Below are 27903 nucleotides of genomic sequence, written 5' to 3'. Positions count from 1 at the left end.
CCCCTTCTCAAGGAGGCGTCCAGGAGGGATCTGGACTAGATGCCTGAGCCACCTTAGCTGACCCCTCTCGATGTGGAGGAGCAGAGGAGTGACTGAGCTTTTTTTACCCTATCTCTAAGAGAGCGTCCGGCCGCCCTGCAGAGGTAGCTCATTTCCGCCGCTCGTATTTGTTCTTTTCCCATCAAGCCAGTCCGGCTTGTTAGGACTCCTTCTTCATCTTTACAGCCTCCCTTACTTCCATTGTCCGCCACAGGGTTCAGAGATTGCCACCGCGACAGGCACCTAAGACCTTGTGATCCGAACAGCAGCAGAGACAACGTAAGTAGAAAACATGGTCCACTCGGACTCAATGTCCCCAGCCGCCATCAGTAGCTGTTTGAAAACCGGATGTGGGAGTTAAAGACCTCTCTGACAGAGTGACAGAGGGTTTTGGCAGATGTTCCCAAGTCTATCTGGCCTGCTTTCCTGCCAGCGAATCCAACTCCACCACCAGGTAGTGGTCAGCGGACAGCTCTGTCCCTCTCTTTACCCGAGTGTCAAAGACACAGCTGAAGGTCGCCTGAAACTACTTTGAAGTCGATCATCACTCTCCTACCTAGCTTGTTCGGATGCATGTGTACGGGGCAACAGCTAACAAGCCAAGAAACAACAGCAGGCTGAACTTTACGAAACTAATATGTAAATGGATTTGCCATTATTCTTATTTGCTTGTTTGTTTGTACACATATTCGATTTACACTTTATTATCTCACAAGAAATAGAAGGAATCTTTCTAACTTCACCTGCACTGTTATACCTCTTGCTTTAGGTTTAGGACAATCTATAAACTCTGTGCATAATCTACAAAAAGCGTTCAAAGGTTCCTTACCGTCACTCCATCAACGACAGGCATCTTTCCTCTTCACTTTTGAGCTCATTGAAGCAAATAAGCTGCAACCCTTTCTCCAGAACAGCGTCATGCCTTCGATGACACAAAGATTCAGCACAATGAGTCCCTTTTCCAGCATTTCTTTGTAGATCTGTTTTTTAGCCGGCTGCTGGCTTCAGTTCCTGCTTTCTCATGTGCCTCTCTTCATACTTACGCTACAGATTTATACAACGTAACTATCAACATTTCTACCATCTAACCCTGTGCATGAGTCATTGTCATATGAGACAGCATTCAGTCTCATGCACGTGATGTCACACTTTTACCCATAGAACTGGTTTTATTCTCAGACAGTTTGTTCTGATCAAATTAAAAAATCAAGTGTTTTTTTTTCTTGTGTCACATGTTGGCCTGATAAACACAAGAGCTCACTGTTTGTTTGCTCTGCATTCTGTTGAAGGATTTAAAGGCTAACATTAGCAAATGCAGCTTAAAGATTGAATTTTTTAAGTTTGTTTTTCTTTTGCACTTGATCCTGTATATTTGATGCATTCCTAACCCTTTAGGGCTTAGCGTATTAAAGTTAGGATATAAATAATTGCAATATTTCAGCAAAGCACCTGTTGTAGTCTAATTTAAAACCAATATGTAAAACTTTAGCACTTTGAGCTGGGTCATTTAAACTCCTATTGCAGAACCCCACTTTCCCACACACTCAAACTCGACTTTCATCAAATTTAGGTACTTGTCCGACTTTCTTTTGTGCAAATCCTTATTCTTCTTCTGTCCTTTAAATGTCAATATGACCTGTCTTTCAGATTGACTCGGACCAACCCTCCTCTTCCTCATCTAATCCCTTGGTCCTCTTCAGCTCCATCAATATCCTGCAGCTGTAAGTCTCAAGAGGTCAAATCATGTAGTTGCTGTAATTCCTGGCCAAAAACGATTGGAAGTGAAGTCAAAAAGTGCAAGGCTGATGAGTTCCCATTTTTAAGGTAAAAATAAAACTGTAATCATATTGATGTTTGATATGGATCAGGATGAGAAGGTTGGATTTATTAGAAAGCAGACAAGCCTATAAACAGGGCACAGAAAAAGCAGGAAGAAGCAGGTGGAAGCCTGAGCCTGAGGTAGAAGGTTAGGCCTAGCAGAGAGAAGGGGATTGTCGGGGTGAGCCAGGAAAACCGGCATCAAGGGAGCAGAGCCGAACCAAAACGGAAAATACGTCCGGAAGAGGGGTGTAACTTTTAACCAGATAATCCGTCTCTGTTGAGTCAGATTATGTGCAGCTGTCAGTGTGTCACATCAACTGTTCCCTGCAATAAAGTTCACGCAGGCAGCTGCACAGCAATTAACACAAACAGGTGAGAGACGGTGGGAGAAAAGCAGTCAGAAGCTAATTCTGAATGACAAAACTTGAAATGTTCTTCAGAATTAACAAGTGTTCTAATTGTGGTCTTAATTAAATGAAATCATTTGCTCTCTGGATGTTAATTTACTTTTATCTACTTTCAATTTTCATAAATGACATCATTTTACTAAAAAAGAAGGAGTAACCTAGACTTTTTATTAATTCATTTAGTTATAAAAGAAAAGACTGATAAAATGTTCTAAAGCTTATTTATAAACCAATTCATACACATCCAGTAGTTTTGCTTTGATATCTAACTGATTTTTCAGCAGAATAAACATTTTTTTATGAAAGTATTGCAATAAAGGGCTGCACTGATTGGGTTGAAAATTGTTTGAATCATAATAAAAGAGCTTAAATTTGGCCTCTTTGTTTCAAGAACATGCACAACTAGGAACTTATTTGCTTTTAGTCGTCTCTCTTTTGGTTCTGCTGTGTTACACAACTGCTTGTTGCAAAAATACACCTTGGAATTTGAGCACTCCAAATGTGAAGCCAAACACCTCATTTATGACTTTACTGACCAAATTCTGTCAAAAGAAGAAGCGCAAAGTTGGAAGACCTTTACCAAAGTTAAAATAAAATTAATATTTAGCCAGAAAGCTATGTTTATGATTCTGAACACACCAGCTTTTTAAGGGTAAAGCTGGGTTTCATGTTGTGTTATCTGGCGGTGCTTCATTACCAAAAGTAAAAAAAAAACTGTATGCAGTATGGAGTAAAATTTGTCAATAAAACTTAAAATAAAGAGTACAGTGATTTGTAAAAAGGCTATTTATCTAACTAGCCTAATACTAAAACATGCGGCTTTTGACTTTTTTATAGAGAAAAGTAAAAGCGGTCTTCTTGTTCTCTGACCTATAGGGGGGTACTGTCAAATTTGTCATCAGAAAATTAAACTTTTTGTGACCATAAAGCAGTTTTTTCTTCATCTTAAGGTGTCTCGAACACATTTAAGGTCTGAACCTCTGCCTCTTTCCTACATTTTCAAACTCTGAGTGATATTCTGTTTTAATAATAGACACACGGTTCAAACCCATTTTATTGAGCTGCTGCTTATTAACCAAACAAGTTAAGATATTCTCTTTGTGGGTCGTGTGAAAAAGCATTCAAAATTATAGCCAATAGTTTGAAACTTGGGATATTATAGATGTTTTTTTATACTAATTTTACTTTAAAAAAAATTAATTTCAAAAAAACTTTTAAAAGTTATGTGTTTTTAGCTTTTTGGTTGATTTTCTATACTTTTTTACTGCCTTTTTCTGCAACAGCAAACCTTTTGTATGGGTTTGGACTGCCAATGCTCCCACACATCATTTTTAGGTCAAAACGTGGCGAAAACGAGTGTTTTCCAACTCCCTTTTCACCCCACTTAAGGAATATAAAGGGCCCTGCAGAGCACAGTGGGATATAAAAAGACAAAAATGCTGAGAAATGGTCAGGACAAAAAAAAAGGAAAACTTCTTAATAGCTATTTAGGCTGGAGGCCATGCTTTCAGATAGAAAAATAGGTTAATCAAAGAGACAGAGAGAAGAAAGGATCAAAAAAAGGCAGAGATATTGAGCCGTAAAGATTATCTGCCACCATGGCATCTTACACTAGACCTCATTAGCAGTCTGAGCCACACTTCAAGGAGAGAGCTTATTTTAGATGGCAACAGCAGCAGCATGCACAGCCAGGGCCAGATTTCCCTATTTAGCCCCCCTTGGCCATTACTTTAATAACTGACATAGCTGCAGTCAGCACTATTACTGTATTGATTCATGGGCAGCACTAAAATAAAGGAAAGCTGTGCTCTGGTTATTATGGGATTAAATGCAAGCATGCACTCTCTACAGTCTGATTGCACTTGATCCTATAGGAGGAGGCTAAATGAAGTGCGAGGTTTTATCAGGCTGGTGATACCATTTTATGACAGTTTGTGTGGATTTAATCACAAAGCAGTTACATGAGTACATGATTAGTTTTAATAAATAACTGAAAACTTTCAGTTGTCTCAACAATTACATTTTTGCATGATATACTTTATAGTTTGAGTGGACTGAAACTGCTGATCATCATTTCTTGATATGCATTTGTCTCAGAATTTAACATCACAGAGAGCAACTAATCGCTGTGATCAGACAGTAAAATGAAGCTTTAACAATCAATTAGAACTCAAAGTCTGACATATTTTCAGCAATTAACTATTTATTTATCACAAAGTAAAACAAAAGGTGTGCCTACAGTGAACTGGATTATACATTTATAAGAATCTGAAACACAGGAACAAATGTGTGTGTAAAGTACGGTAATCATATTACTGTGGGGAAGGACCTACCAAGTAAATTTGGTTCATTACAAGTTTAAAGTGAATCAAGGGCGACCTCTACTGGTATTTTGTTTAGTTAAAAATAAAATAATGCTGCAAATGTGCAACAGAAGAGAGGGAAGCGAGTGAGCATATAAATTCTTAGTCACACAAGTTTGTGTCGGTTGGAGCTAGATGTCAGTAGGAATTAAACAAAACAAAACAATGTAGCAAAATAACATCAAATTTAACTTAAGGAAAAATCCAAACGTAAGCAAAAAGCCAACTGTGTCAACAAAGTAGAAGAATCAGACATATTCTGATGCTTCACATGCTTGTACAATTCTCCCACATTTCCATGGCTATTTTGGTATCTGAAGTATAACAAACATTTTCTACAAGAAGCATCAAAGTGTCAATTTGAAAGTTTTTTTCTTTTTCTTTTTTGCTTAAGAAATGTATACAAATAAATATATTTATTAAAGTTTTTTTTAAAGGTGTTTAAGATTTTTTGTTTTAATAAAATGTATCCCAGTGAGGCTTTTTCCCATATTATGTATTTTTGAAAGTCAGCTCTGGCTCAGGGGTGTGGAGTATTCCACAGGTATACTTTCTTCTGATTCCCTCTAATCCTAAATCCAAATAAACTTCATGAACGACAAAAAGCTGTTTTTTAAAACCCTAGTTTGAGTTTTAACAAAAGCACATCTGACAAGTCAATTTAAATCAGAAATTGTCTTCTCAACTTTTCCCCAACCAAGAGTTTTTGGATTACCAACATCAACTAAAAGCACAACATCTCTACTCTTTGGGTTTTCTTTTGAGTCTCTCTTGTAAAAGAGGAAGATATTCCTTTGTTCAGTGCTTCCAAAAGATATTGAACAGATCCTTTATCTGCTTTCTTCTTTTTCTGGTTGTTGTTAGTGAGGCAGAGGAGCCGTCGTCAGACTGTGAATGTGTGTGTGGGGGGACTGTGACTGTAAACCTTCAAGGAAGGTAGAAAAGTACAAAAGGTAAATGTCATTTATAATTTACCATTCTGGCACGTCCTCCATGCAAAATACACCTGGAGGCAAATACAGTTGTCCTTCAAGAAGAAGTAAATGGTTTGGCTACTGTGCTTCTGGACCATTCATGTAATTTGACACTCTATATTACAGAAGGACAAAAAGTATTTAGACAGCCACCAATCGTCCAAGTTCTTCCACTGTAATGTTCATCATAGGCGTGCCTCAACTATGAGAGACAAAATGAGAAAGAAAATCAAAAAAATCACATTTTGTGATTTTTAAAGAATTTATTTGTAGATTATGGTGGAAAATCAGTATTTGGTCAATAACAAAAGTTCAACTCAATACACTGTAATATTCCCTTTGTTGGCAATGACAGCTGTCAAATGTGTTCTGTAAGTCTTTACAAGGTTTTCACAAACTGTTGCTGACATTATGGCCTATTCCTCCATGCAGATCTCCTCTAGAGCAGTGATGTTTTGGAGTTGTCGCTGGGAAACATGACCCTTTAACTCCCTCCAAAGATTTTCTATGGAGTTGAGATCTTGAAATGCTTCTTAGAAAGCCACTCGTTCGTTATTCGTGCAGTGTGTTTGGGTTGGCTGTCATGCTAAGAGACCCAGCCACGTTTCATCTTCAATACCCTTACTGATGGAAGGAGGTTTCTTTGGATGCAACTCAGCATTCTTTCTCCTCTAAACACAACAAGTAGAGTTCGTACCAAAAAGTTCTATTTTAGTTTCATCTGACCATATAGTACTTTCTCCCAATCCTCTTCTGGATCTCCAGCAAACTTTAGACGGGTCTGCACATGTACTGGCTTTAGCAGGGGGACACGTCTGGCACTGCAGGATTTGAGTCTCTGGCAGCGTGGTGTTACTCCGGTCCCAGCTCTCTGCAGGTCATTCACCAGGACCCCCCGTGTGGTTTTGGGATTTTTGCTCACCATTCTTTTGATCATTTTGACCCCACCATAGGTGAGATTTAGCGGGGAGCCACAGATGGAGGGAGATTATCAGGGGTCTTGTATGTCTTCCATTTACTAATAATTGCTCCAACAGTTGATTTCTTCATACCAAGCTGCTTATCTATTGCAGATTCAGTCTTCCCAGCCTGGTACAGGTCAACATTTTTGTTTCCGGTGTCCTTAGACAAATCTTTGGTGTTGGCCATAGTGGAGTTTGGAGTCTGACTGTTTGAACTTATGAAGAGGTGTCTTGTCTATAGGTAATGAGTTCAAACCGGTGTCATTAATACAGTATAGGTGACCAAATACTTATTTTCCACCATAATATACAAATAGATTCTGTAAAACTCAATGTGTTTTTCTCGATTTTTTTTTCTCATTTTGTCTCTCATAGTTGAGGTAAACCTATGATGAAAATTGCACAATTGGAGGCTGATTAAACACTTTCTTTACCCATCGTAGGCCTTCCACTAACAATTGCCTCAACTTTACAATTTTAAGTATGAGGGCACTTGTCATCAAAAATCTGTTGCTTTAGGATCTGGTCAAGAATTCTGCTCACAGATTTAATCTTTCCCAGACAACTTCAAAGTATGATCCTGTAAGCATGTTGATTATAAAAGCACTCCGTCTTCTTCCCACAGCCAAAAAAGTGCTTCATAGGTTAGTCGGCCACTCTAAATTGTTCCTTGGTGTAAATATAAAAGTGTGTGATGGTTGTGTGGCCCTGCGACAGACTGGCGATCTGTTCAAGGTGTACCCCGCCTTCACCCATCAGTAGTCTGATGGTAGAATCTGCTTGTGGAGTCTCAGATCATTTTGAAAACACTTTATTTTGATCGATTTGATCATAATCTGTGTCATAAGATGGAGGTGCAATACCTAAAATGCAGGAGACCAGGCATGTTGACAGAAACTAAAACATTTAATAAATTAACCAGAACATAACAAAAACCACAGAGTAACAAAAAGAGCACCAGGGCAGCAGGGCTAAATGAAGACAGCTGTGAATCACCATAAACCCGAAACATAAAAATCCCTCTCCTCAGGAGCAGGCAGGAAGAGGAGCAGCCCCGTCAACTCTCCCCAGAGACAGCAAACACGAAGGAGAGGAGCAGCCACGGTGACCCTCCTCTGGGACGGAAAAGGTGACCAAGGGGATGAACAACAACCATCCTCAGAGTGCATGAAGAGGACCAGCCGTGCCAACCACCCCCCTCAGGAAAAGACCTGTGAAGAGGAGCGGCCCTTGCAATCCCACTCAGGAATGGGTTGGCTGGACTGGCATGGCGTGGCCCAAAACAGACTGCAGGAAATCCTTTAACTGACGTGGCGTGGCAAGGCATGACGTGGAGTGCAGGGGCAAAAACTTGCCGTTGCGGCAAAGATCCTCCTGCCTGGTTCAGGATGGTCAGGTCATACTTGGCAGGAACTGTTGGACAAGGACCCAAAATGCAGATCAGGCTAATTGTCAAAAACGTAAACATTTCATACATAAACTTAAACATGACATAAACTAGGTATCTACAAAAGAGTGACAAAGCAAAGAACCGACACTGAAGAACTGAAAACCAGAAACATATTTACACTTAGGGTAAATAACTGAAACAGAAAACGTTGTGGAACATCCATCCATCGAACAAACAATTTTTTAACCCGCTTTGTCCCTTTCGGTATCATGGGTTTGCCAAGGACTGTCCTAGCAATTGTTTGGTAATGGCTGAAAGCAGGGTCCACTCTGGACAGGTCGCCAGTCTGCTGCAGGGCAAACAATCACTCCCCCACACACTTATGATATGTGTTGGACTGGGGAAGGAATTCGATATGGCTGGAGAAAACCAACACATGCATGGTGAGAACATTCGGGCCAGAGCCTTATCAGAGTGAGGCGACTGCACCAGCCACTGTGCCACTGCCCAGCCCCTTTGGAAGATCACCAACCTGACATCTGTTGTGACTGACAGGTTTGCTCAAAACAGAACATGAGCAAAAACCAAAACATATAACTGACTAACTGCTTTTCTACAAGAACTCCATACCTCATGCAATATCAATGTATTACTCTGGTTAAATCAACTCCAATCAAAACAAAAGCAAATCATTTTTTTCACTGCTCAATAGACTCACCCAGCCGTCCGACTTTTTGCCTCCCCACATGTACTATACTGACACCTGTAACTCTCTCATACTACTTTTTAATAAGAATAGCCATCAATCAACACCTCAGCTGTTTCTTGACCAAACTTTTCCTATTTTCCCAGCTTTTTTCTGGTCTTCAGCCCACCCAGTTCCTTATAAATCTAATCCGTACTTCAAAGCCTTTCACCTGCTAGCTCGATCCCATCAACTCAACCCTTGTTAAAGATCCACTCCAATTAAAATCAGGTTTTTGGTGTTCTTGTGGCAGACAAAAAAGATGCTCTATGAAAAAGCTTGTAGCAGTGACATGGGTGCTACAATCAGCAGGCTAAACGCTCCCTGACACCTCCCTCCACTGGTTTCCCTCATACCTCTCCGGCCGTGCTCAGTTTGTCCAGTTCAAAAGCCTCTGCTACAAGCCTTCTGCCGTTACTTCAGACGTGCTCCACGACTCTGTCCTGGGACCTCTCGTCTTCATCCTAGCCTTTCTCTTGGTAATAACTTCCAAAAGTTTAATATTTAGTTTCATTACTTTGCTGATGACATCCATCTTATAATCTATCAGGCAAACCCAATTCTGCACGTTCACCATCGCTCCAACTGCCTTTTCACCACTAGATCTGGATTCATCAGTAATTTCTTAAAACTAAGCAGTGACAAAATCAAGCTCCTTATTTTAAGAACTGAATCTACTCTTTCTGATATGAATTTGTTTTTTTCTGTACAAAGACGGCACTCTGGCCCCACCGTCCCCTCAGGCAAAGAGTCTGGCTGTCATCTTTGATAGTACATTCTCCTTTTAATCTCACATAAATTATTTCACTCGGTCAGAACACTTTCACCTTCACAATATTGATTGTCTCCGACCCTCCCCCACTCCTCACTCCACATCTATTCTTGTCCCCACCCTTGTTAACTCTCATCTCGATTATTGTAACTCCCTTCTCTATTGTCTTCCATAAGATTCCATCCATAAAATTCAACTGGTCCAGAACTCACCAGACGCATCACAACTAAAACTCCTTTTCACTACATCACCCCCATTCTCCACCAACTTCATTGGCTCCCAGTAAACCGTTGGATTGAGTACAAAACTCATTTTGAAAGCCATCCACAACCTTGCCCCTTCATATGTTTCATATCTCCTCCAAATGTCCAACCCTTCCCGTTCCCGCAGACTCTCTTCCTCCATTCCTGACTGAGCCACTTCAGCACCATGGGGAGTAGATGTTGTTCTGTCCCGCAACTCTGAAACTCTCTCTATGTGCCAAAAGCAGCACTTCAATGTCTATGTAAACACTGAAGTCCTCATGTCTTGGCAACTTCAAACACATTTTAGCTTTAATGGGGTTTCTCAGCTTTACGTGGTCTTGTAGTTTTAGTGATAAAGCAGACATCTTGCTCTGGAGCACAAGTTGATAAAGAGTTTGGTTCAGGTAAAATTTCTTCTGTTTCCCATCAATCCCAAATCCAAATGAATTTCATGAATGACATGGGACTGTCTTTGGAATGGCTCAGTAAAACACCTGAATGGCTTCGCCGTTTACTCCTTTACTGAAGCTCACATCTGGTGCAACCATCAACTATAAGTGGACTTCCGGGTACAACTAAATAAAGTCAATTCAGTCGCCATTGTTTTGTAATACTGACGCCACCATGTTGGAGTCAGACACGAGTTGACATTTCTATGGCAACCACTCTCGCCAATCAGGAGTGAGCTTGTTGGAAGTCCCCATCCCTTTCACTGAAAGTGGACCCTGGAGAATTTGTCAATCTGTCGACTGTTCCGCGTGAGACCAAATACTGTTATTGCTGCATCTGATTGGCCAGTTTCTAACTTGAATAAATTAAACTAGAGAAAAAAAATAATTAAAAAAGTTATGATTCACAAGAACTTGTTAAAAAATGGATCAGAGCAAGAATAGTCATTCTGACCATTACAATAACTGAGTAATAGCTGTTTATCTCTCAATAGAAGTCTATGGGACTTTGGCTTTTTGCAACCAGCTGGTACTTCCTGTTTGGAATGCGAGGGGGAAAGGGTCACTTAGTCCACTTCTCTACAGTCAATGGGGTGCAACACAACAAAAAACACTTCCTATCCAAGTTGCTAATTTTTAAATTAAATCCCTTTTTAAGTTTGAGTTATAGCGTTGCTGGCAATCAATTCATAACACGTCACATGACTGGTGCTTACAGAGGGGTTGTAGGGTGGCTGTGCAAGCTCCTCTGTATATGATGGTGGTGGTGTTTCAGGTTCGCCGGTCGAATTTATATGGTACATTGGCAGTCCATGTGTGAAATCAACTGTGACTGGATCCGCTGAAACAACAAAGCACAACCATTCAATGTAGTTTAATTTAAAAAAAAAAGCTGTTTTTATTAACTTCACTTTGTGTTCATTTCCATATTTGGTACTCATAATTATTTCAGACATCGGTTGTAAAGAAAGACGTTTCAAAAGTATTATCAGAAATGATGACATGAGGAATTAAGATCTTAGATTTTGAGTACCGGTAGTGAGTTTTTGTGTTAAAGAAAAAAAAACTATACAAACCTCCCACAATCCACATAAAAAGGAATTACACTCTAAATCACATGGTTGTGCCTCCCTCAGCTGCAGCTGTAATCCTCGAGTTTTTCTTGAACCAAGCAATTATTCATTCTTCTCAGAACTCGGCCTTGGAAGAGATTTCTGTCCAGTCTTTGTTATGAGATTGAGTCATTACTTCTGTGTTGTTTTTTTCCCCCTCTTGGATGAGTCACTGCTATGCTCTTGGGGGAATTTTGTCAGGCCACTCCTGGAAAACTGCTTGTGGAGAATCCTTAATAATGGGTTTAAAAGTCACACAGCATTTACTACATTTCCTTTCTGGATGTTTTTATGTAAATGTCTTTATTTCTCATCTGTTTCTGAACTGGATCCAACCTTTTCCATTATTATAAATAACGTTTTCTTTTCTTCAGCAAAAGACGATCCTGTCCAAAAGTTTAAATATTTTTATAAAAAGGGAATATGGAGGTTAACAATGTTGGTGCTTATTTTTCAACGTGGCATGCCTGTTTTGACAGATGTTTTTCCTCGTCACAGAAGGCAAACAACGTATTTACTTTGCCCCTCGTTTTCTCTTAACTTTTCTCTCAATAGAAAAGAAAAGAAAAAGATTTCCCCATCATTTTAGTTTGTAGTTATTCGACCCAAAAGAATAGATAACAATATTAAAATTAAGTCATTGAAACACAAAATAAGGTGTATCTGTGTCCAATTTAAAAAAAACCCCACAGAAGATAACTAATCAAACAGTTTAGTATAGTTTTAAATAATCAAAAATGTGAGCGACCCCTCATTGGTGTCAAATAAGTAAGCATTACCATCTTAATACCACATTTTGGGTTATATTACCACTAACTCTGCTTAACTAGGGCCCTAATTGTGTGTTGAGGGTTTGCTCAAACTTTAGTACAGGTCTTGAGAGGTTAATTTCATCTACGCAAACTTTAATGCCTGTTTTAACAATATTTATCAGTAAAGTAAGTTAAAGCTACAGGCCGTTCTCATGTCAATAAGTTTCACTTACTGGAGTCTATGTAAGAGGGTGGGGGTGCTGTGGGCATGGGCGGGCCCTCAAATGCTGACACAGGCTGATATCCTGCATTGGATGGCTGGTTAGCAGATTGTGGTTGTGCAGGCTGGGACGCGTTGACGGCACTTCCATAAGCTGAAGAAAGTCACAATCAGTGTAAGTGAGGATTTCACTGACAAATGCAGAGAAGTGATATAAAGATTCAAGAAGAGTTAAAAACAAAACTCCTCTTTGTTTGAATGAAAGTCAAACAAATGTGCATCTTACAGCGTGGGCTGTGTCCTTTTCGACATTTCCGGTAGCACAAACAGCAGGGAGCCAAACAGCAGATGAGCAGAGTCACAGCGAGGATGACAGGAATTAAAGTTCCAACGATGATTCCCACAAGCACAGCAGTGCTAACAGAACTGCAACAGGCAGCCAATAGGAAGGAAAGATGAGGGAAAACAAAAAAAACACACATCTGTTTTATGAAACACAATGGTTATGTAAAACAGAACATTTTCATGTCTTTTCTTTTTTTATTTCACGGACTGTGACATTTTTTGAACTTCTGCTTAGTGGAAAAAGATGGACACACCTTTCAAAACACTGTTCCTGTTTTTCCTGAGTGAAGCGGAGTTTCTTGTCATTGCAGCAGTTCTTGAAGCTACAGTCCCCACAGCAGTACTTGGAGCACTGCCTTGCTTCGTGGAAGTTGCCATCCATGTCTCTGTAGCTGATACACAAATCACCTTTACAACACAAAGATTAATGTGAGAAATGAGGCAAAAAACCCATGTGAAAGCAAAAGGAACCAGAACCAGACCTGACAACAGTTCCATTCCAGAACACTATAACATTTTTACTGCTAAACTTTTGACTCACTTTGCTACTGCTTACATGTCAACAAAAACATTGAAAGAAATTGTCTTCTGGTTAATTCAATTCAATTGAAAAAAAACAAGGCTTACCCCATACTGTCCGAAGCAAAACAACACAAAAAACACACAAAGTGCGGCCTGAGACACCTGGGACCATGACTCCTGTGACGATGTGGAGACATATGACAGAAATGGAGTCTGAATCCTGGGTGAGACAGTTACTCCAGTTTGTGTGGGACCCAACCCTGTAGTTTGTAAACCAACAACATTCCTATCTACACGGGTAACACTCTCACCTGGATTACCATGAAAGACAGTATAAAGGGGAGATGCATGGACGTTTAACTGTTAATCCATCAAAGGTTTGAGTAGGTTTTGAACGACAAGTGCAGAAATTTAATGCAACATTTTTGGAAAATATAGGTTTTGTGGGGTTTTTTCAAAAAAAAATTTCCAATTTACCACTGTTCAGATTAAATATACTAAAAGGCATATTTTATTGTTTTACCTACAGTTGGGATTGCACTGGAAGAGATGGTGTAGCCCAGAAGAACCAAAGTGGACCATGTAGACGCTCTAAAACTTAATGTGCATCGTCTGGCAACATGTGGATGTGCTTGGTGGCTCCACCCAGGTTTGCTCTTTAACCAGTTTCATTGCAATTTTTTCCCCCCAGTGCATCCATTCCCTGCACCCTGTCCTAGGTTTGGATCACATGTGGTACAGTCTAAGCACACTGCGAAAACAAGCCCCTAGAAATAAGTCAGTCTCCTCCCATTGTTATTTATTTATTTATTTTTTTGCTTATTTAAAAAAAAAACTGCCCATAGGGGTAAGAAAAATAGTTTTACCACTACTGTTCCTAGGCCAAATAAGATAGAACTTTTCCAGCTTCTTCCAGTTGGAAAACAGCCAGAACATTGACCTACAGGAGGGCATCTGACCAACACTTCTATGAAATGTCAAAGTAAAAGAACTTTTATGTCTTTGCCTCGTTGGAGTTAACATAAAGAATACCCTTCCAGAAGTCTCTCCAAGTCTTCAGTGCATAAATGGTAAATCTTTATCCCATGGAAAGTGCTATATACTGGATTTCTCTCCCTGATCTAACAGAACTTCACTTGCAGTCCACACTTTGTCTATTTTTCTGCTTTTTTTCTTTTAAGATACTGTATACTTAACCCCTGATGCCTATTGATACAAATATGCATCAAACCAGTTCAGCTCCAAAATTACATTCGTTTAACATCGATTTGAAAGCAAAAACATACAGTTCATAGCTGGAAATAAATTAAGATACCAAGGGGTTGAACACTGCTGATTGATTGCTGGAAGTGTTTTTTTATCTGTCAATATAAAACATTGGTGTTATGCAGAGGGCAAAAGAAAAAAGAAAAACCAAGAGTACTAAACAGCTGTAGGCTCTGAACTATAATCTGAGCAGATTTATATTTAAAAATGTAATCACGCAGACTTGGAGAGCAACAACATTTATTTTATGGATATAAGCAAATAAATGATATTAACATACATTTTGGAACAACAGTAAACCCCAGCAATTAGTTACTTTTCCAGTGACATTTGAGACGGGTATGCATATGTTTTTTTTTCCTCAAGTCAACGTCATGGAACAACACTGATGTAAAGGAACAATCCCAGCACTGCAAAAACAATTCACAGGCTGCTTCTTAAGGAAAAAGGACACTTTTTCACACTAGCTTATGAAAGCACAAACCAACATTTAGCGGGTTTTTGTTCTTCTTTTTTTGCACAAAAATAGAAAAACAAAAAAGTTGCTAAGAAAAACTGGTATTGAAGTTAACTTTGTAACACAGAAAATGCCTAAACAAAAGTAAGAAATGACCTAAATGAGGCACAAACTTCATAGACTGGTGAATACACTTAAAAAGGGTTTAAAGTGCTCTATAATGACATATGGATTTGAATTAAAAGATCTAGAAAGGCACATGTGATTTCACCTGTTTGTTTAGCTCTTGAGTTCTTTGGGGCTTGAAGAAAAATTCAGTGAGAAGCGGACGAATCCGAGTAAAACCTCCAATGCATTTCTGCAGAAACTAACACACATGACAGCAACAAAATAAAACCCAATACAAAAAAAAAGTTTTAAAAAAAGTAAAGGCTAAATGTAATATAATAACATGATAAATTTACTTGCATTTGCATTTAAAGCTTAAATTGATCAACCTCTATTAAAAATCTTCCCTTTTGCTGGAGTGCTGAAAGTTTTCTGCTGGACATTCAACATCAATTCTAATGGAACACTAAACAGTAAGCAGACGATGACGCTAACTTCAAAAACATCCCTCACTTTTAGATCACTTTAACAAAGTGGTTTCCACCTTGTGCAAAATCAGAAATAATACATATGTGGAACAGCTAGAAAAAAAATCTTTGCTCGGTAATTTCAAACAGCATTGCGATGCTGCAAGAATCCCAAAAATGAACCTTCAAAGCCCTTGGTGTCTGCAGTGATGGGCAGATGTCAATCTGAAGGACCTCTGAAGAGCAGGACCAAAAGAAATTTGCAAGGCGTCTTCACGCACAGAACAGCAATAACTTTCAAATCAAACACAGCTGTTTTGTATGTGTTTTGCCAAGAGGATACAGACGATGGCGCATAAAAAAATGTAAGAAAAAAACCAGTTAAAGGACTGTCTCTCCTGTATGCACAATGCAAGGCACATACAATGCAAGGTCTGGAGATTTTCCACTTGGCAATAGTTACAAATAAATGCACTAACTTTCAATATGTGACTATGTTTAATCATCAAAGTGGACAAATCAAAAGATGAGGGAACATCTTGTCCTCCTGAACGCACAGCTCCTCTCGTCTGGAACAGAAAAGTCCTCTAACCAGTTTTGGGAGGTGGGGTGGCATAGTCTGGGTTGTATGCAGGCTGAGCTAGGTAATCAGTGTGGGCAGGTGGTGGAGCCGTAGCATTTGAACAGACTGGAGGCTGCAGAGGGTAGGGCAGCTGTCCAGGCCCAGGGTAGAATGCAGCCTGGCTGTAGGGCATTGGCTGGGGCGGGTATGCAGGGTTGGCAGCTTATGGAAAGAAAACGAAAACAATCACAAAGATAAAAGAGCTGACAACTGGAACAACATTTCTTTTTAAAAAAACCAATCAAGCGTTTCATTGTTTTGAATAAACACCCGGGCGTGTCGATTTCAGAATAGCATTGAGAATTTTTTTTTTTGTGTATGAAAAATGTTAGAAAGTTTGTTCTGATATTATACCTGATGCCTTGTTAGACTGGATGCAATTTTCTCTACACTCATTCATAATTTGCATATCAGGGACATCCAGTTTCAATGTTCAATGTGCAGACGCGATCAGAGGTCCTGCGGGGCGTTTGGAGCATCTGGTCTGTTTTGCAGAAGTGCATTATGGGCAGCGTGTTTTACAGCGTTGCAGCGTGGCGTTCAAATATTGGAACATTGGTGAAGAAGCCGCCTCAGGAAGTCACCTTCAATAAACTTGACCCCTTAACACCGTCCATGTCTTCCATGTGTTGTAAATAAGATGTACAGTCATTGCTTCCATGTAACCACAAGGCTAAAAACGTTAGACAGTAGCTCCTCCCACACGCGCCTGGAACGTCAAGAATATGAACATGTTTTTGACAAGGATCCAGCAGCGACTTTGACGTGTGTCAAACTAAGAATTTGATGCACGAATTGCGTTCTATCCAGACTTTTTATTTTTAATTAAAAGTTCATGTTCATGTTGTTCTGCGTTCATGTGGAAGAGTGATGTTGTTTCATTACAGTAACTGGAAATATGCAAAAGCAACATAAATATTTTTGCTTTGAGTAATACAGCAGTTTCATTTTTTAGACTGACAGTGAGTCAATAGAGAAGGAATCTGAATCGCAGCCGTGCTGCTCTGACGGCGTGGATAGGATCACGTTGATCAGTGCAGAGTTTCAGTTTGCCCAGTCGGACTCTTACAGTCTGAAGGAGAACCAGGCTCACAGCAGCCGCCTGACACTTACTGGCTTCCTGGTAGGTTGGCAGCGGTCCCGGGGTGAACTGCGGCCCCTGATGAACCGCCGGGGACATAGAGTGAGTTCCGTAGCCCGGCTGCACCGCCATAGACTGGTAGGGGGGGTAAGGCTGGACCCCCTGGTAGGACTGCGCGGGCACTGCAGTGGGTTGCTGTGGGTACTGCCCAGGAGCACTCGTGATGACAGTGTGGTGGGTGGTAGCGATTACCGCTGCAGAGAAGCACAGCACAGGCACGGGTGAGATGGCATTTATTAAACGTGTTAAAGGGGAGGGGCCTGTTTTCGCAAATCAAGAAAAAGCCTAGATTAGTTATACAATATGATTTGTGTGCTTAAAATATCTTCTAGAAAACTATTTAGTGAGCCATATAAGGAAAATAGTTTAAAAAACCAGCAGACCCAATCAACTTAAGGGGAAGTACAGTATTCCACAGTTTGACACCACGGGTGGATTGTGTCACAACATAAGCAGCTGGGTTAAGTCGAAGTAAAAGATCGTCAGCAGAAGGAAAAGCCATGTGTTCATGCATGTGTGTCATATTATGTCTTTTTTATTTTTTTCATTTTTAAAGCAGGGTGGGAGCCAGACCACGTTTCTCGTAAATGATCCAAGCCCGATCCTTTGTGGTTCTTGTGCAAACAAGAACTGGAAGGCTTCCTGAATCTGATCCCAGCGTGTTGGAGGCTCAGTGAAGAGTGACACACATTTGTTTGGCTCGTCCAAACAAATTCTGACAGACGGGGCTTCAGAAAGTCTTTTCTGCAAACTGAAGCAGTCGTGCTGAAGACTCATTGTTACTAAAATTGTGGATGTACAAGCAGAAATTTTTACTCCAGCGCTGACAGGTTAACATTACTCAGTATTTGTCTGTTTGGAGTCCATTGATCCAGGACCATCATGTCTCAAGAGACCCCCAACAATCAACACATGTACGTTTATACCCTTTCTAAAAACCAACATTTAATTAGAAATGGTGAAAAACAAATGCATCGATAATAAGAAGTTGTTTGCAGATTCACAGAAACAAAACACTGACAGTAAGTGTGGTTTCAATGATAAAAGGCTTTCATGTTGGCATGAAACGCAATTTGGACATTTTGAGACAGGTATAATATTAGACTGAATAGAGAGGGTTTAAAACAGGGGGGCCAAATGCGTCATGTGTGGGAAGATCACAGGTCATCTAAAATTAAAGAAAGAAAGAAAAATCATCTTTAAAAATAAAGTTTAAAAAAGAAAATCGTTGTTTTTTTTGTTTTGTTTTTCCATCAGTCATGAAGAAAGCCACTTGAGTCACTTCCTCCTAAACTTCCCATAACTGTGAGTGTCAGACTCATAACCGTGGATGTAGCTGCTAATGTGCCTTATTTTTCCTCGACTGACCCGAGGTCAGTTACTCAAAAAGAGATCTTGAACAGAACGCACAGAGAATGCCTCTGTCGTCGGTTCATGGGTCCAATTCAACCAGCTGCTCTAGGAAAATTACAGAGAAACTTTTTATCATGTTGTAACCTCCCATATTCATCTAAATGTATCGATTTATTTCAAAAATAATTGTCTCTGTTAAATAAGTAAAAATATTATTAAAATAATGATTTTGAAAGAATGTGAGCACCTAAACAAACTGCCTTTAAACATCTCACCTCCGTTTGGAGGTCAACTAAAAAAACGTTCTGTCTGTGAGCAAACACACCGACCTTCACTGCTTCTGCTTCCACTATAGCAACCATGAAATCTTTCATGCATTTATTAAATAAAGCAACAATGACCCATTGGCTACCAAAAAACCTTAAACTTTTTAACCAACATAGCCACATCTGATAAAGTAAACATGACTCCGGTCATGTGTGTAGTGGTAACGACGGTTGATGTTTGGGCATGAAAGATAACCGGATCCAAAGCTCTAACAACAGAGGAGCTCATTTCCTATTAAAATAAAAATAGGAGCACAAAAAACAAATTCATACCAGGAACTGTAAACATGTTTGCTTTGCGTGTCGTAAGCGCCCTGACTGAAACAATGCCGCAGCTTACAAAAGTTTTGTTACAAACAAATCCCAGACACTTTTGGATTTTGATGAAACTTCTCAAATATGTCATACATGTTTTTGTTCTAGCATATATAATTCTTGCATGCTCCGCTGAAGTTGAAGGAATTCCTTTTAATTTCTATCTGAAAGGGAGTCCAGAACATGCAGAAGCAGGATGGGTTTAGCCTGAACTCTGTCTATGCATTAACAGCTAGAGGGAATAAAAAAAAAAGACGGTCCTCAGCAGAACAACCAAAGTATTTAAGAGGAGAAGCTTTCATAATTCTGGAAATTTCAATCAGCTTGCCTCTTTCCTTCTTATTAGCAGGCAGAAACCACAGCAGTAATGGAAGTCATGCGGTCCTGTTTCAAAACTGGAAACAGAAATACTTGCAACACAACAGGAACTTAAAAAGCCTTTTTTAAACAACCCGGAAAATATTCTAGATTTGAAGGGCTTCTCTGCAAAAGAAAGGGCTAGCAGCTAAAGTGTGTGAGCTATTGTTAGTGTACAGGAAGAGCTGGAAGGAAGCATACAACAAACCCAACAGAAGCAGTAGCAAACAGCTTGCTAACACAACAAAAGGCAGCAGGGTTATTTACATGTAAGGAGAGTCTTCAGCTCTGACATCATTAAACAACAAGGGAGAACAAGTTTCTGATTCAGAACATCTGAATAATTCACGCTCCAATCAAAAAGCAAGAGCTAATCGAATTACGGTCAGAACTTCGTGAAAGACGATTACAAAATAAATATTTGGAATAGTCTTTACAGAAAAATCATGAAAAATATGCTTTCGTGTATTATTAGAATGTTGCCAACACAGGTTTTTGAGATTTAAGCCTCATTGCTGTTTATACAAGTGTAACAACAAGAAGAGATTCAGGTTTGTTTTGGTGATATAACTAATCCACGCAATTTGCCTGTGGGAGAATCGGGTAATGAATGGGGAGCGCTTGCCTATGCAACAGATGTGATGCAAAGACCTCCTGACCAAGAAAGATTAAGAGAGGTCAGGATACGCATGCTAAGCCTTTGACAGGTCAATAACTAAACTTAAGAATTTCAACAGAATTAGGGTCCTAGAAAATGATATAGGTTTTTTGATTTAGGCAAAAAACAACATCACCATAATTGGAAGGCCACTGGAGCACTTTTAAAATAAATCAAAAGATGATCAGAGTGGGACTTTAAATTCATTGGAACCTGCGTGTAAACGTCAGTATTACTCTCGGACGATGTCACCTTAACAATCTGTTCTTCACTAGTAATTACTATTTTGAAGCTATTCCATTGCAAATGTCGGCAAAGAGGTTTACCTAAATGAGCGCTGCAATCCTTCTCCATCCATTCCACAAGACATTGGTGCCTGATGTGGCATTTAAAAACAGCAATGCCCCTAAAACGACCCCATGGCTTCTGCCATTGTTGACTTCCGCAAGTTTATGAGGCCGCCACCTTTGACCTCTCTCAGAATTCAATGCCCACCACTGTATCCGTGATGTGCCGATATGTCACATCATAAACAAATGTTTAGTCTTTGAAGCAAAAATGCCGAGTCATTTTTTGGGCTATCAAGCCAACTGAATGGGCTCAGGATCAGTGTTTATTCATGTAGTGGAGTTCTATTAGTAAAATTAGCTGCGCCGTGGAGGTTCATGAGACTTTTTGGTTGAATCGGGTGTACAAAATTCAATTCCATTTTATGTTTATAGCCCAACATTACACACAGTTGTCTGAACGGGCTTCACACTGGTAATTGTACAAAACATGAAATCAGTCATAAAATACAATAGCTGATTGCTAAACTTATTACATCAAGAATAGATTATTGTAATGCCCTCCTTTCTGGTGTAAAAAAAGCCACTCTCAATCGCGTGCAGCTAGTCCAGAACTCTGCTGCACGCCTTTTAACGAGAACCAGGAAGAGGGAGCACATTACACCGATCTTAAAGTCTCTGCACTGGCTCCCCGTCAGCTTCAGAATTGATTTTAAGATTCTTTCAATAGTTTTTAAGAGTGTCCATGGTGTTGGTCCTTCTTTTATATCTGACTTGCTTTTAACGTACGAACCTCCTGGAGCCCTTATGTCCTCAGGTGCAGGCCTGCTGAAGGTCCCCATGGTCAGGACAAAAAACCACGGCGAGGCCTCGTTTAGAAACTACGGGCCTCGTCTGTGGAATAGTCTACCTGAAGGTGTGAGGGCTTCATCAACTGTGGAGGTTTTTAAAAAGAAACTAAAGACACACCTTTTTAAATTAGCTTTTAATTAGATTTTATGCCTTTTTATGTTTTATGATGTTTTACTACATCATTTTTAGCATTTTACTTGTTTAATCCACTATTTTCTATTCTTATATTTTATGATATTTTATCACATATATATTTATTCTTCATTCTTTTTACGTTTTATGATGTTTTATTACATCATTTTTAGCATTTTACTTGTTTAATCTACTATTTTCTATTCTGATATTTTATCACATATATATTTACTCTTCATTCTTTTTTACGTTTTATGATGTTTTATTAGATCATTTTATTATTTTATTTGCTTAATCAAGATTTATGATATTTTACCACATATTCTTTTTATTTCAAATTAGACTGTTTTCGAGTGTTTTCTCCCCCTCGGCTGGGGTGTTTGGGTCTATACTGACACCCCTGCCGAGAGGAGGACAGGGCAGACGGCGCTTTCTGGTCTCTCTTTATTTTGGTTTATCTTTATTCTGGTTTCTCTTTATTTTAATCACTTATTTATTATCCACTGGTGTTTGTCTTTGTGTATTTTATTGCGCTGGGCTAATTGAATGTATTTTATTGCATTTGTTTTTGTTTTTATGTACAGCACCTTGAGCTGTCTTCTCGTCATAAAAGGTGCTATATAAATAAAATTAATTTAATTTAATTTAAACTAAACAGACTAAGCTAAACTGGGCATCGCTGCCCTTAGACCCTCCCTTATGGAAATACAGTGGTCCCTCATTTATCACGCTAGTTACGTTCAAAAATAGCTCATATTTGAAATTGATGAAAGCTGTAAAACTCCTCACTACACACTTTATACACTTTCCTCAGACAGATATGACCATTTACACACTTCTTTTCTATTGTTTAAACTCTAAAACATTCAATTCGTTGTAGAAAAATAAGTCCAGTATTATAGAATAAAGAAGATGTGCTGACAATCCAAGATTTATGAAAATGTGGCAAGTAAATGTAGCTTTGTGTACAAGAGACATAACACGTGAGATTGATTGACAAAGTTCACAGTCAATCCGGACGCAGAACATGGTGCGCTTAAAAAAAAAAAAAAAAAAAAAATTATGCAAAATTGCACTGACAAAAATCTGTGAAACAGCGACACCACAAAAGATGAATCACGCTAAAGCGCCAGAAAACTGTCAACGGCAGCCATAGATTTGCTGTGTGGGACACTGTACCTACTTAAGTCATAAATAAATAAACTTAGATTTACAAAAAGCAGTACTTACGCTGTGGCTTGCGGCACATTTTGTACAGGCAGCAGCACGGGCACACACAGCAGCAGACGAAAATGAGTATGAATGCGATGAGGCCCACAATGCCAGCGACCATAGCGGGGATAGGAAAGTCAGGTGGAGAAAGGTAACTAAAAAGAAGAGAATAAATAATTTATTGCACAAACAGAACCCAAGCTTTCACAATTCTAGCTTTACAAGCTATAAAAACACGTTTTATGAATTTCACGTTCATTAAAGAGAATACATTTTAGTAAAAAGACAAAAAACGTTTATCTATGTTTATATCTAACAAGTATTACAACAGTCTGATAGAAAACGTGTAGAGACAAAAAAGTCCTTGTCACTCTCATTTTAAAATAATTTTGCTTAAAAAAGCAAACAACATTCATGACAACTAGTTTTAACCATCTAAATGCATAACAGAGAAAAAAAGAGGAAGAATACCAGTCGTTCTGATCATCTTCAGAGAACTTCTTTCGAAGGTTTAGACAGCAGTATCTGTATTCACAGTTTCCACAGCAAAAGGTGCCATAGCAGTCTTGGGGATGTTGGTATTTATTATGGGTGTCCGTGTAACCCAGACAATCGTCCCCAGCTAAAACAGAGCAGAAACAAGCAAGAACACGGCTGAAGAGCATCAAGGGGCAGATTGACCATGACAAGCCATCACCCAAGACATAATTAAAAAAAATTTATGCACCATCGCCTTCAATTAAAACAAGAGTTTAAATGGTCACAGTCTATTCAAAAAGTACTTTTTTCTGTTTCTACCATAAAGAAAACAATAACTAGTGTTTGAGTATTGTTTTATTAGTTCAGCTGTAAACCCATGGACTTGGGAGAATCTATCAAACACTTTAAATGTTCGATGCCAGCCCACCTAATTTTATTGAGCCATCTGATTGGTCAGTTTATAACTTGAATAACTTGCGCTATAGCAAAAATATCATGGAAAAAATTACGACTAGAAAGAACATGTTAGTAAAAAGGAATAAATGCAAGAATGGTTATTCTGATGAAAATAAAGACATAGGCTGTGTCCAAACTCCCACCCTAACTAGGGTTGGGCGATGTCCCTTAAATTGGCAGTCCAGTATAAACTGCGGGAAGTGACTTTAACAAAAAATAAATAAAAAATAGAAAAGAAGTAGTCCGCTCCTGCACTTGAATAGTCAAGTGGACCGGTGGACCGAGCGACCATGTCTCTGTGCAGAGCAGCTGGACTTATAGCTTTGTGTTTGAGGGGAAGGGAGAATGCTTTGTTACATGTGCGCTATGTGTGGGAGACTTCGGACTGCGATCCGTCCCGCAGCTCTAGGTGAACGAGCTACCGAACTCAGGAGAACCGAGTCTCCCGGTAAAAGTGTGTGTCTGGGCAGAGCTCGGACCGCCAGCAGACACAGCGGCTTTGGGGCAGTGTGTGAGCTTTTCAAAGCAGAAATGTCGCTCAGTCCTTAGAAACAGTTCAAACAATCACCTGGATATGTGTTTCCAGTCGTGTCCCGACAAAATAAAGGCGGATGTTATTCCCACATATCTACGTGCAGCCAAGATGCAGATTGCAGCATTTCCTGCATGGATTTTATGTTAATCAAAGGCTAAATGTTGTTAGCGTGTTGGCCTTGGCTTCTTCCGGCTCCGTTCTTCCACAATAAAAGCACTGACCACACGGATTAAAATTAAAATGATGAGCGAACAGGCGCTTCATAATAACCGTAACAATAATAAAAGCACATTTAGAAGATCATGTCGTATATTACCGAGCTGCCAGATATCTATGTATGTTGCAGCTCGGCTTGTTTACAGTGGAACTCATTTCCTCTTCCGGTGTTTCAAACACTACTGCGCATGTGTGAATGATTTATTCCGACCGAAAGTGTGACCCATGTAAACGTTTGTTATAATCAGAAAAAGGTTCTCTGGGCCCATGGACACTGTTGAATTCTAATTCGACCATTGATCCAATCAAGATATTTTGCACATGTAACTACGGCGTATGGTGTAGACTCACAGCGTTGCGGGGGCGTGGCATCACGATGGTGTCTCTCCATCGTGATGTCAGTCAGCCATCTCGAGGGACGATGATATCGTCCATATGCACAACCCTAACCCCAATATAGTGCGTTCATCATTTTGTAGTGGTGTGCGAATCTACAACTCCAAAATCGAGTGCCCTGGAAAGTTTCCAGAGGTCTATGCAAAAAACCTGTGTGCTTAAATGCTCACTAGATTGGCGCATAAAGAAAGAATTCTGCCGGAACATTTTTTACCAAGAAAATGTCTTAAAATGTATTGTATTTGATAACTTGATATTGATAACTTAACTTCATGAAATCGATGACGTCATATCCGCCGTTTAAAAAATAAAATGAAAGTAGTGAGCATGGTGTCCGAATTGCTTTTAAACTTCAGTGTATTACATAGTGCCGCACTATATGGTTTTTTAGTAGTTAGGGGTTAGGGTGGAAATTCGGACGTAGCCATGATGTAATAGCTGTTCATTTCTCTATAGAAGTCTTTTGGATTTTTGGGACCAGCAGGTACTTCCCATTTGGTACGTGAAGGGGCAGGGGTTACTCTGTCCAGTTCTCATTTACTGTCAACGGTCCAAATACATTAAACAGTAAATATTTTCATCAAAAATTCACCTAAGTTGTTGGTGGGACTGTTGACATGGAGTAAACCCACCCCTGTTCCCATCATCAATCTTTTTATGTGCTGTCCCGCTAGCTTACAGCCCTTCAAACCCGCAACCAAACATTAGCAATACACAAATTGAATTTTCTTTAAATATGTTCTCCATCATGATAAAAAAATGCCACTAGAACAAGTTAAAAACACCAAAAACACGACTTTCAGTGGAGTGAGATTTTAAATGTCTCGTCAAACGGAAATTACATCATCCTGTTGCTATGGTATCAGCCCCGAGCCAATCACAGAACTTCATTTGTCGTTGTGTCGAGCATCGCTACTTCCCAATAGCTCTTTTCTCATTTAAATATGATTTTAATATGTTTAACAGTATTTTTTTTATTGTTTTACAAAATATTGTCTGATTATTTATTTGGTTTATTGTATTTTCTTTCCTAAAATAATGCTTTGTATCAATCTTGTTTAAAATGGTTCCTTGGAAGTAATACAAAAAGTTTTTAATTTGTTGTTGTTTTGTTCGTAATTAATTAGCTCGATCATTAATATTGTTCCAGATCACAGTAGTGGGATCTTTAATGCTTTCTAAAACACTTTTAAGTAAACTATTACTTAACGTGGGGGGGAAAAATCAAAGAAAATGCATGTTCAGAATGAGGAAAAGTGCGAGCTGTTGAGTAATTTGGGTGGACGGAAAAGAATGGTTTCGTTTCTCTTAACCTGGCTGAGTCTACTTAAGTGTTTCGATAAATCAACATTAAAATTTTAAGCTGTTGTTCAGACGTTCACTTGTCAGCTAGCGAATGTCTTCGACATCTGAGAGCCGCTTGCGGTAACTTCACGAGCTCAGCTAAAAAACTGGTGACGGCGGGCGGAGAATAGATCGAGCTCCTTAAGTTTATTAACGTGAAGGAGTTACACTTACCTGAAAGATGACTAGCTAAAAACACGCTGAAAACCAACAAAAACACACTACATGGGCCTAAAGCCATGGCTCTTTGTAGTCCCGGAGACTGGAGAAGAAATGGGAGTCTTCCTCGACAGAACCGACGGAGGAGAAAAACGAGGAGGCCTTGAAGCTGTCCCTGCCTACAGGGAGTACTCCCACTTGAAACCCCGCCCACCCGCACTGTTAGCATAAGCACCCTGGTCAAACACGGCTAGCACGAGACGGCTAGCTCCGGCACACAATTTCCCGTGAAATCACAACAACACACCCCTGTGTGCTTTATGACATCCTGACTCCCGCCGGTTCCGAATGGGTCCTGAAATGTCCCCGTTACGTCAGGAGCCTCCAACTTTTAACGCTAAAAGAGCCAGTTGGTCCAGTTTCTGACGGACCACCATAGCCCATCAAGAACCACAAAGTCCCACTCCCCCTTTAGAAAAATACACTTTATGTTTTTGTGGCCATTAAGCCATTCATTTATTAAATCTAGCTTTTAAATGTTGATCATAATTCAAGTATTATAGGGTTATAGTTTTTTGTTTTGGCTCATCCAAGTTCCTTTCAAAATAAAATCCATCATGGCAAATACAATCTTAGTTTTTTACAATCTTTTGCTAAGTTATCTGACATGTTAAAATAAAAACATAAATGCTAAAACATAATTAACTGAAATAAATCAAACAAAACTATAAACCCATTATTTGATCAAACTGTATGCATTTTTAAGGCCAAAGAGTCACAATGGAGGGATAAAAGAGCCACGTGGCTCAGGATATATACATGTGTGTGTGTGTGTGTGTGTGTGTGTGTCTGTATGTGTATGTGTGTGTGTGTGTGTCTGTATAACTATATTTCTTTCTTTATTTCTTTACTTTTTCTTCTAAATCAGGGTTGTCAAACTCATTTTGGTTCAGGGGCCACATTCAGCCCGTCTGATCTCAAGTGGCCGGACCAGTAACGTAAAAGCAAAACAACAGCTTTATTTTATTTTTTTACTCAGTTGGGAAAAAATGCCTCAACCAACATAGTAGCATAATCACATGGGGCCAATGGATCTCAAATACACTGTATTTCACTTCAAAAAATGGTCCAAGTTCACCTCTGAAAAGGGTTTGAATGTTTGCACTAATGTGTTTACAATAAGGTAGCTGTCACTGCTCCATCACTGATGTCAATGCTGTAGTGAATGGAAACAGTTTTTTTTAGTCCAGCTAATAGTTGGTAAATCTTCTCTTTTCTTAACTGCAAATGGTGAAACTTTTCTTTATGGTGAGTCTCATAGTGGTGCTGAAAGTTGTATTCTTTGAACACTGTGACCTGTGGATGACATACCAAGCATGGGGGTTTTGCATTCAGCTTTCTCAGAGAAAAAAAACTGTCCATTTTCCTTGAAAGCTCTTCACTCCACTTCACTTTTTGACAACATTTATGTCATTAGTGTGTCACTACTGATCATTCTTATAGCAAGATAACAATGGTGAGGCTCATAGGGAACCAAACTACTGCCTACCCAGACGCAGAGCTGTTAGGTTTCGTTTTTGGCACATGCAGAGTTATGTTGTTTCACCTGTTTAGCCTTTCCTTTGCTCCCCCTAGTGGCGGAATTG

At 39.4% G+C, this 27903-nt stretch overlaps 2 protein-coding genes and 1 long non-coding RNA gene across 3 annotated transcripts; 1 reads left to right on the top strand and 2 right to left on the bottom strand.

Moving 5' to 3' along the window:
- Positions 1–51: 51 nt before the first annotated feature.
- Positions 52–14803, top strand: LOC110015111. Its single transcript, XR_002290196.1, has 3 exons — positions 52–318; positions 1687–1760; positions 13648–14803. It is a non-coding gene; the product is annotated as an uncharacterized LOC110015111 (long non-coding RNA).
- Positions 7453–13557, bottom strand: LOC101159092 (protein shisa-5-like). The gene is made up of 6 exons (XM_004068667.4): positions 13224–13557; positions 12851–13004; positions 12538–12677; positions 12265–12405; positions 10884–11008; positions 7453–7979 (listed from the first exon to the last, which is right to left on the bottom strand). The coding sequence occupies exons 1-6, from the start codon at positions 13288–13290 to the stop codon at positions 7959–7961; spliced, it is 648 nt and encodes a 215-aa protein (XP_004068715.1). The 5' UTR covers positions 13291–13557; the 3' UTR covers positions 7453–7958.
- LOC101158845 (protein shisa-5) lies at positions 14608–26470 on the bottom strand. The gene is made up of 5 exons (XM_004068666.4): positions 26273–26470; positions 23143–23293; positions 22690–22826; positions 17152–17373; positions 14608–16200 (listed from the first exon to the last, which is right to left on the bottom strand). Exons 1-5 carry the CDS (start codon positions 26337–26339, stop codon positions 16004–16006), a joined length of 774 nt encoding a protein of 257 aa, XP_004068714.1. The 5' UTR covers positions 26340–26470; the 3' UTR covers positions 14608–16003.
- Positions 26471–27903: the final 1433 nt, after the last annotated feature.

Source organism: Oryzias latipes, chromosome 5 (assembly GCF_002234675.1).
Source record: "Oryzias latipes chromosome 5, ASM223467v1".
Taxonomy (NCBI): domain Eukaryota; kingdom Metazoa; phylum Chordata; class Actinopteri; order Beloniformes; family Adrianichthyidae; genus Oryzias; species Oryzias latipes.
The sequence above is the reverse complement of the archived record's forward strand: the minus strand, read 5'-3'. Positions and strand labels throughout refer to the sequence as shown.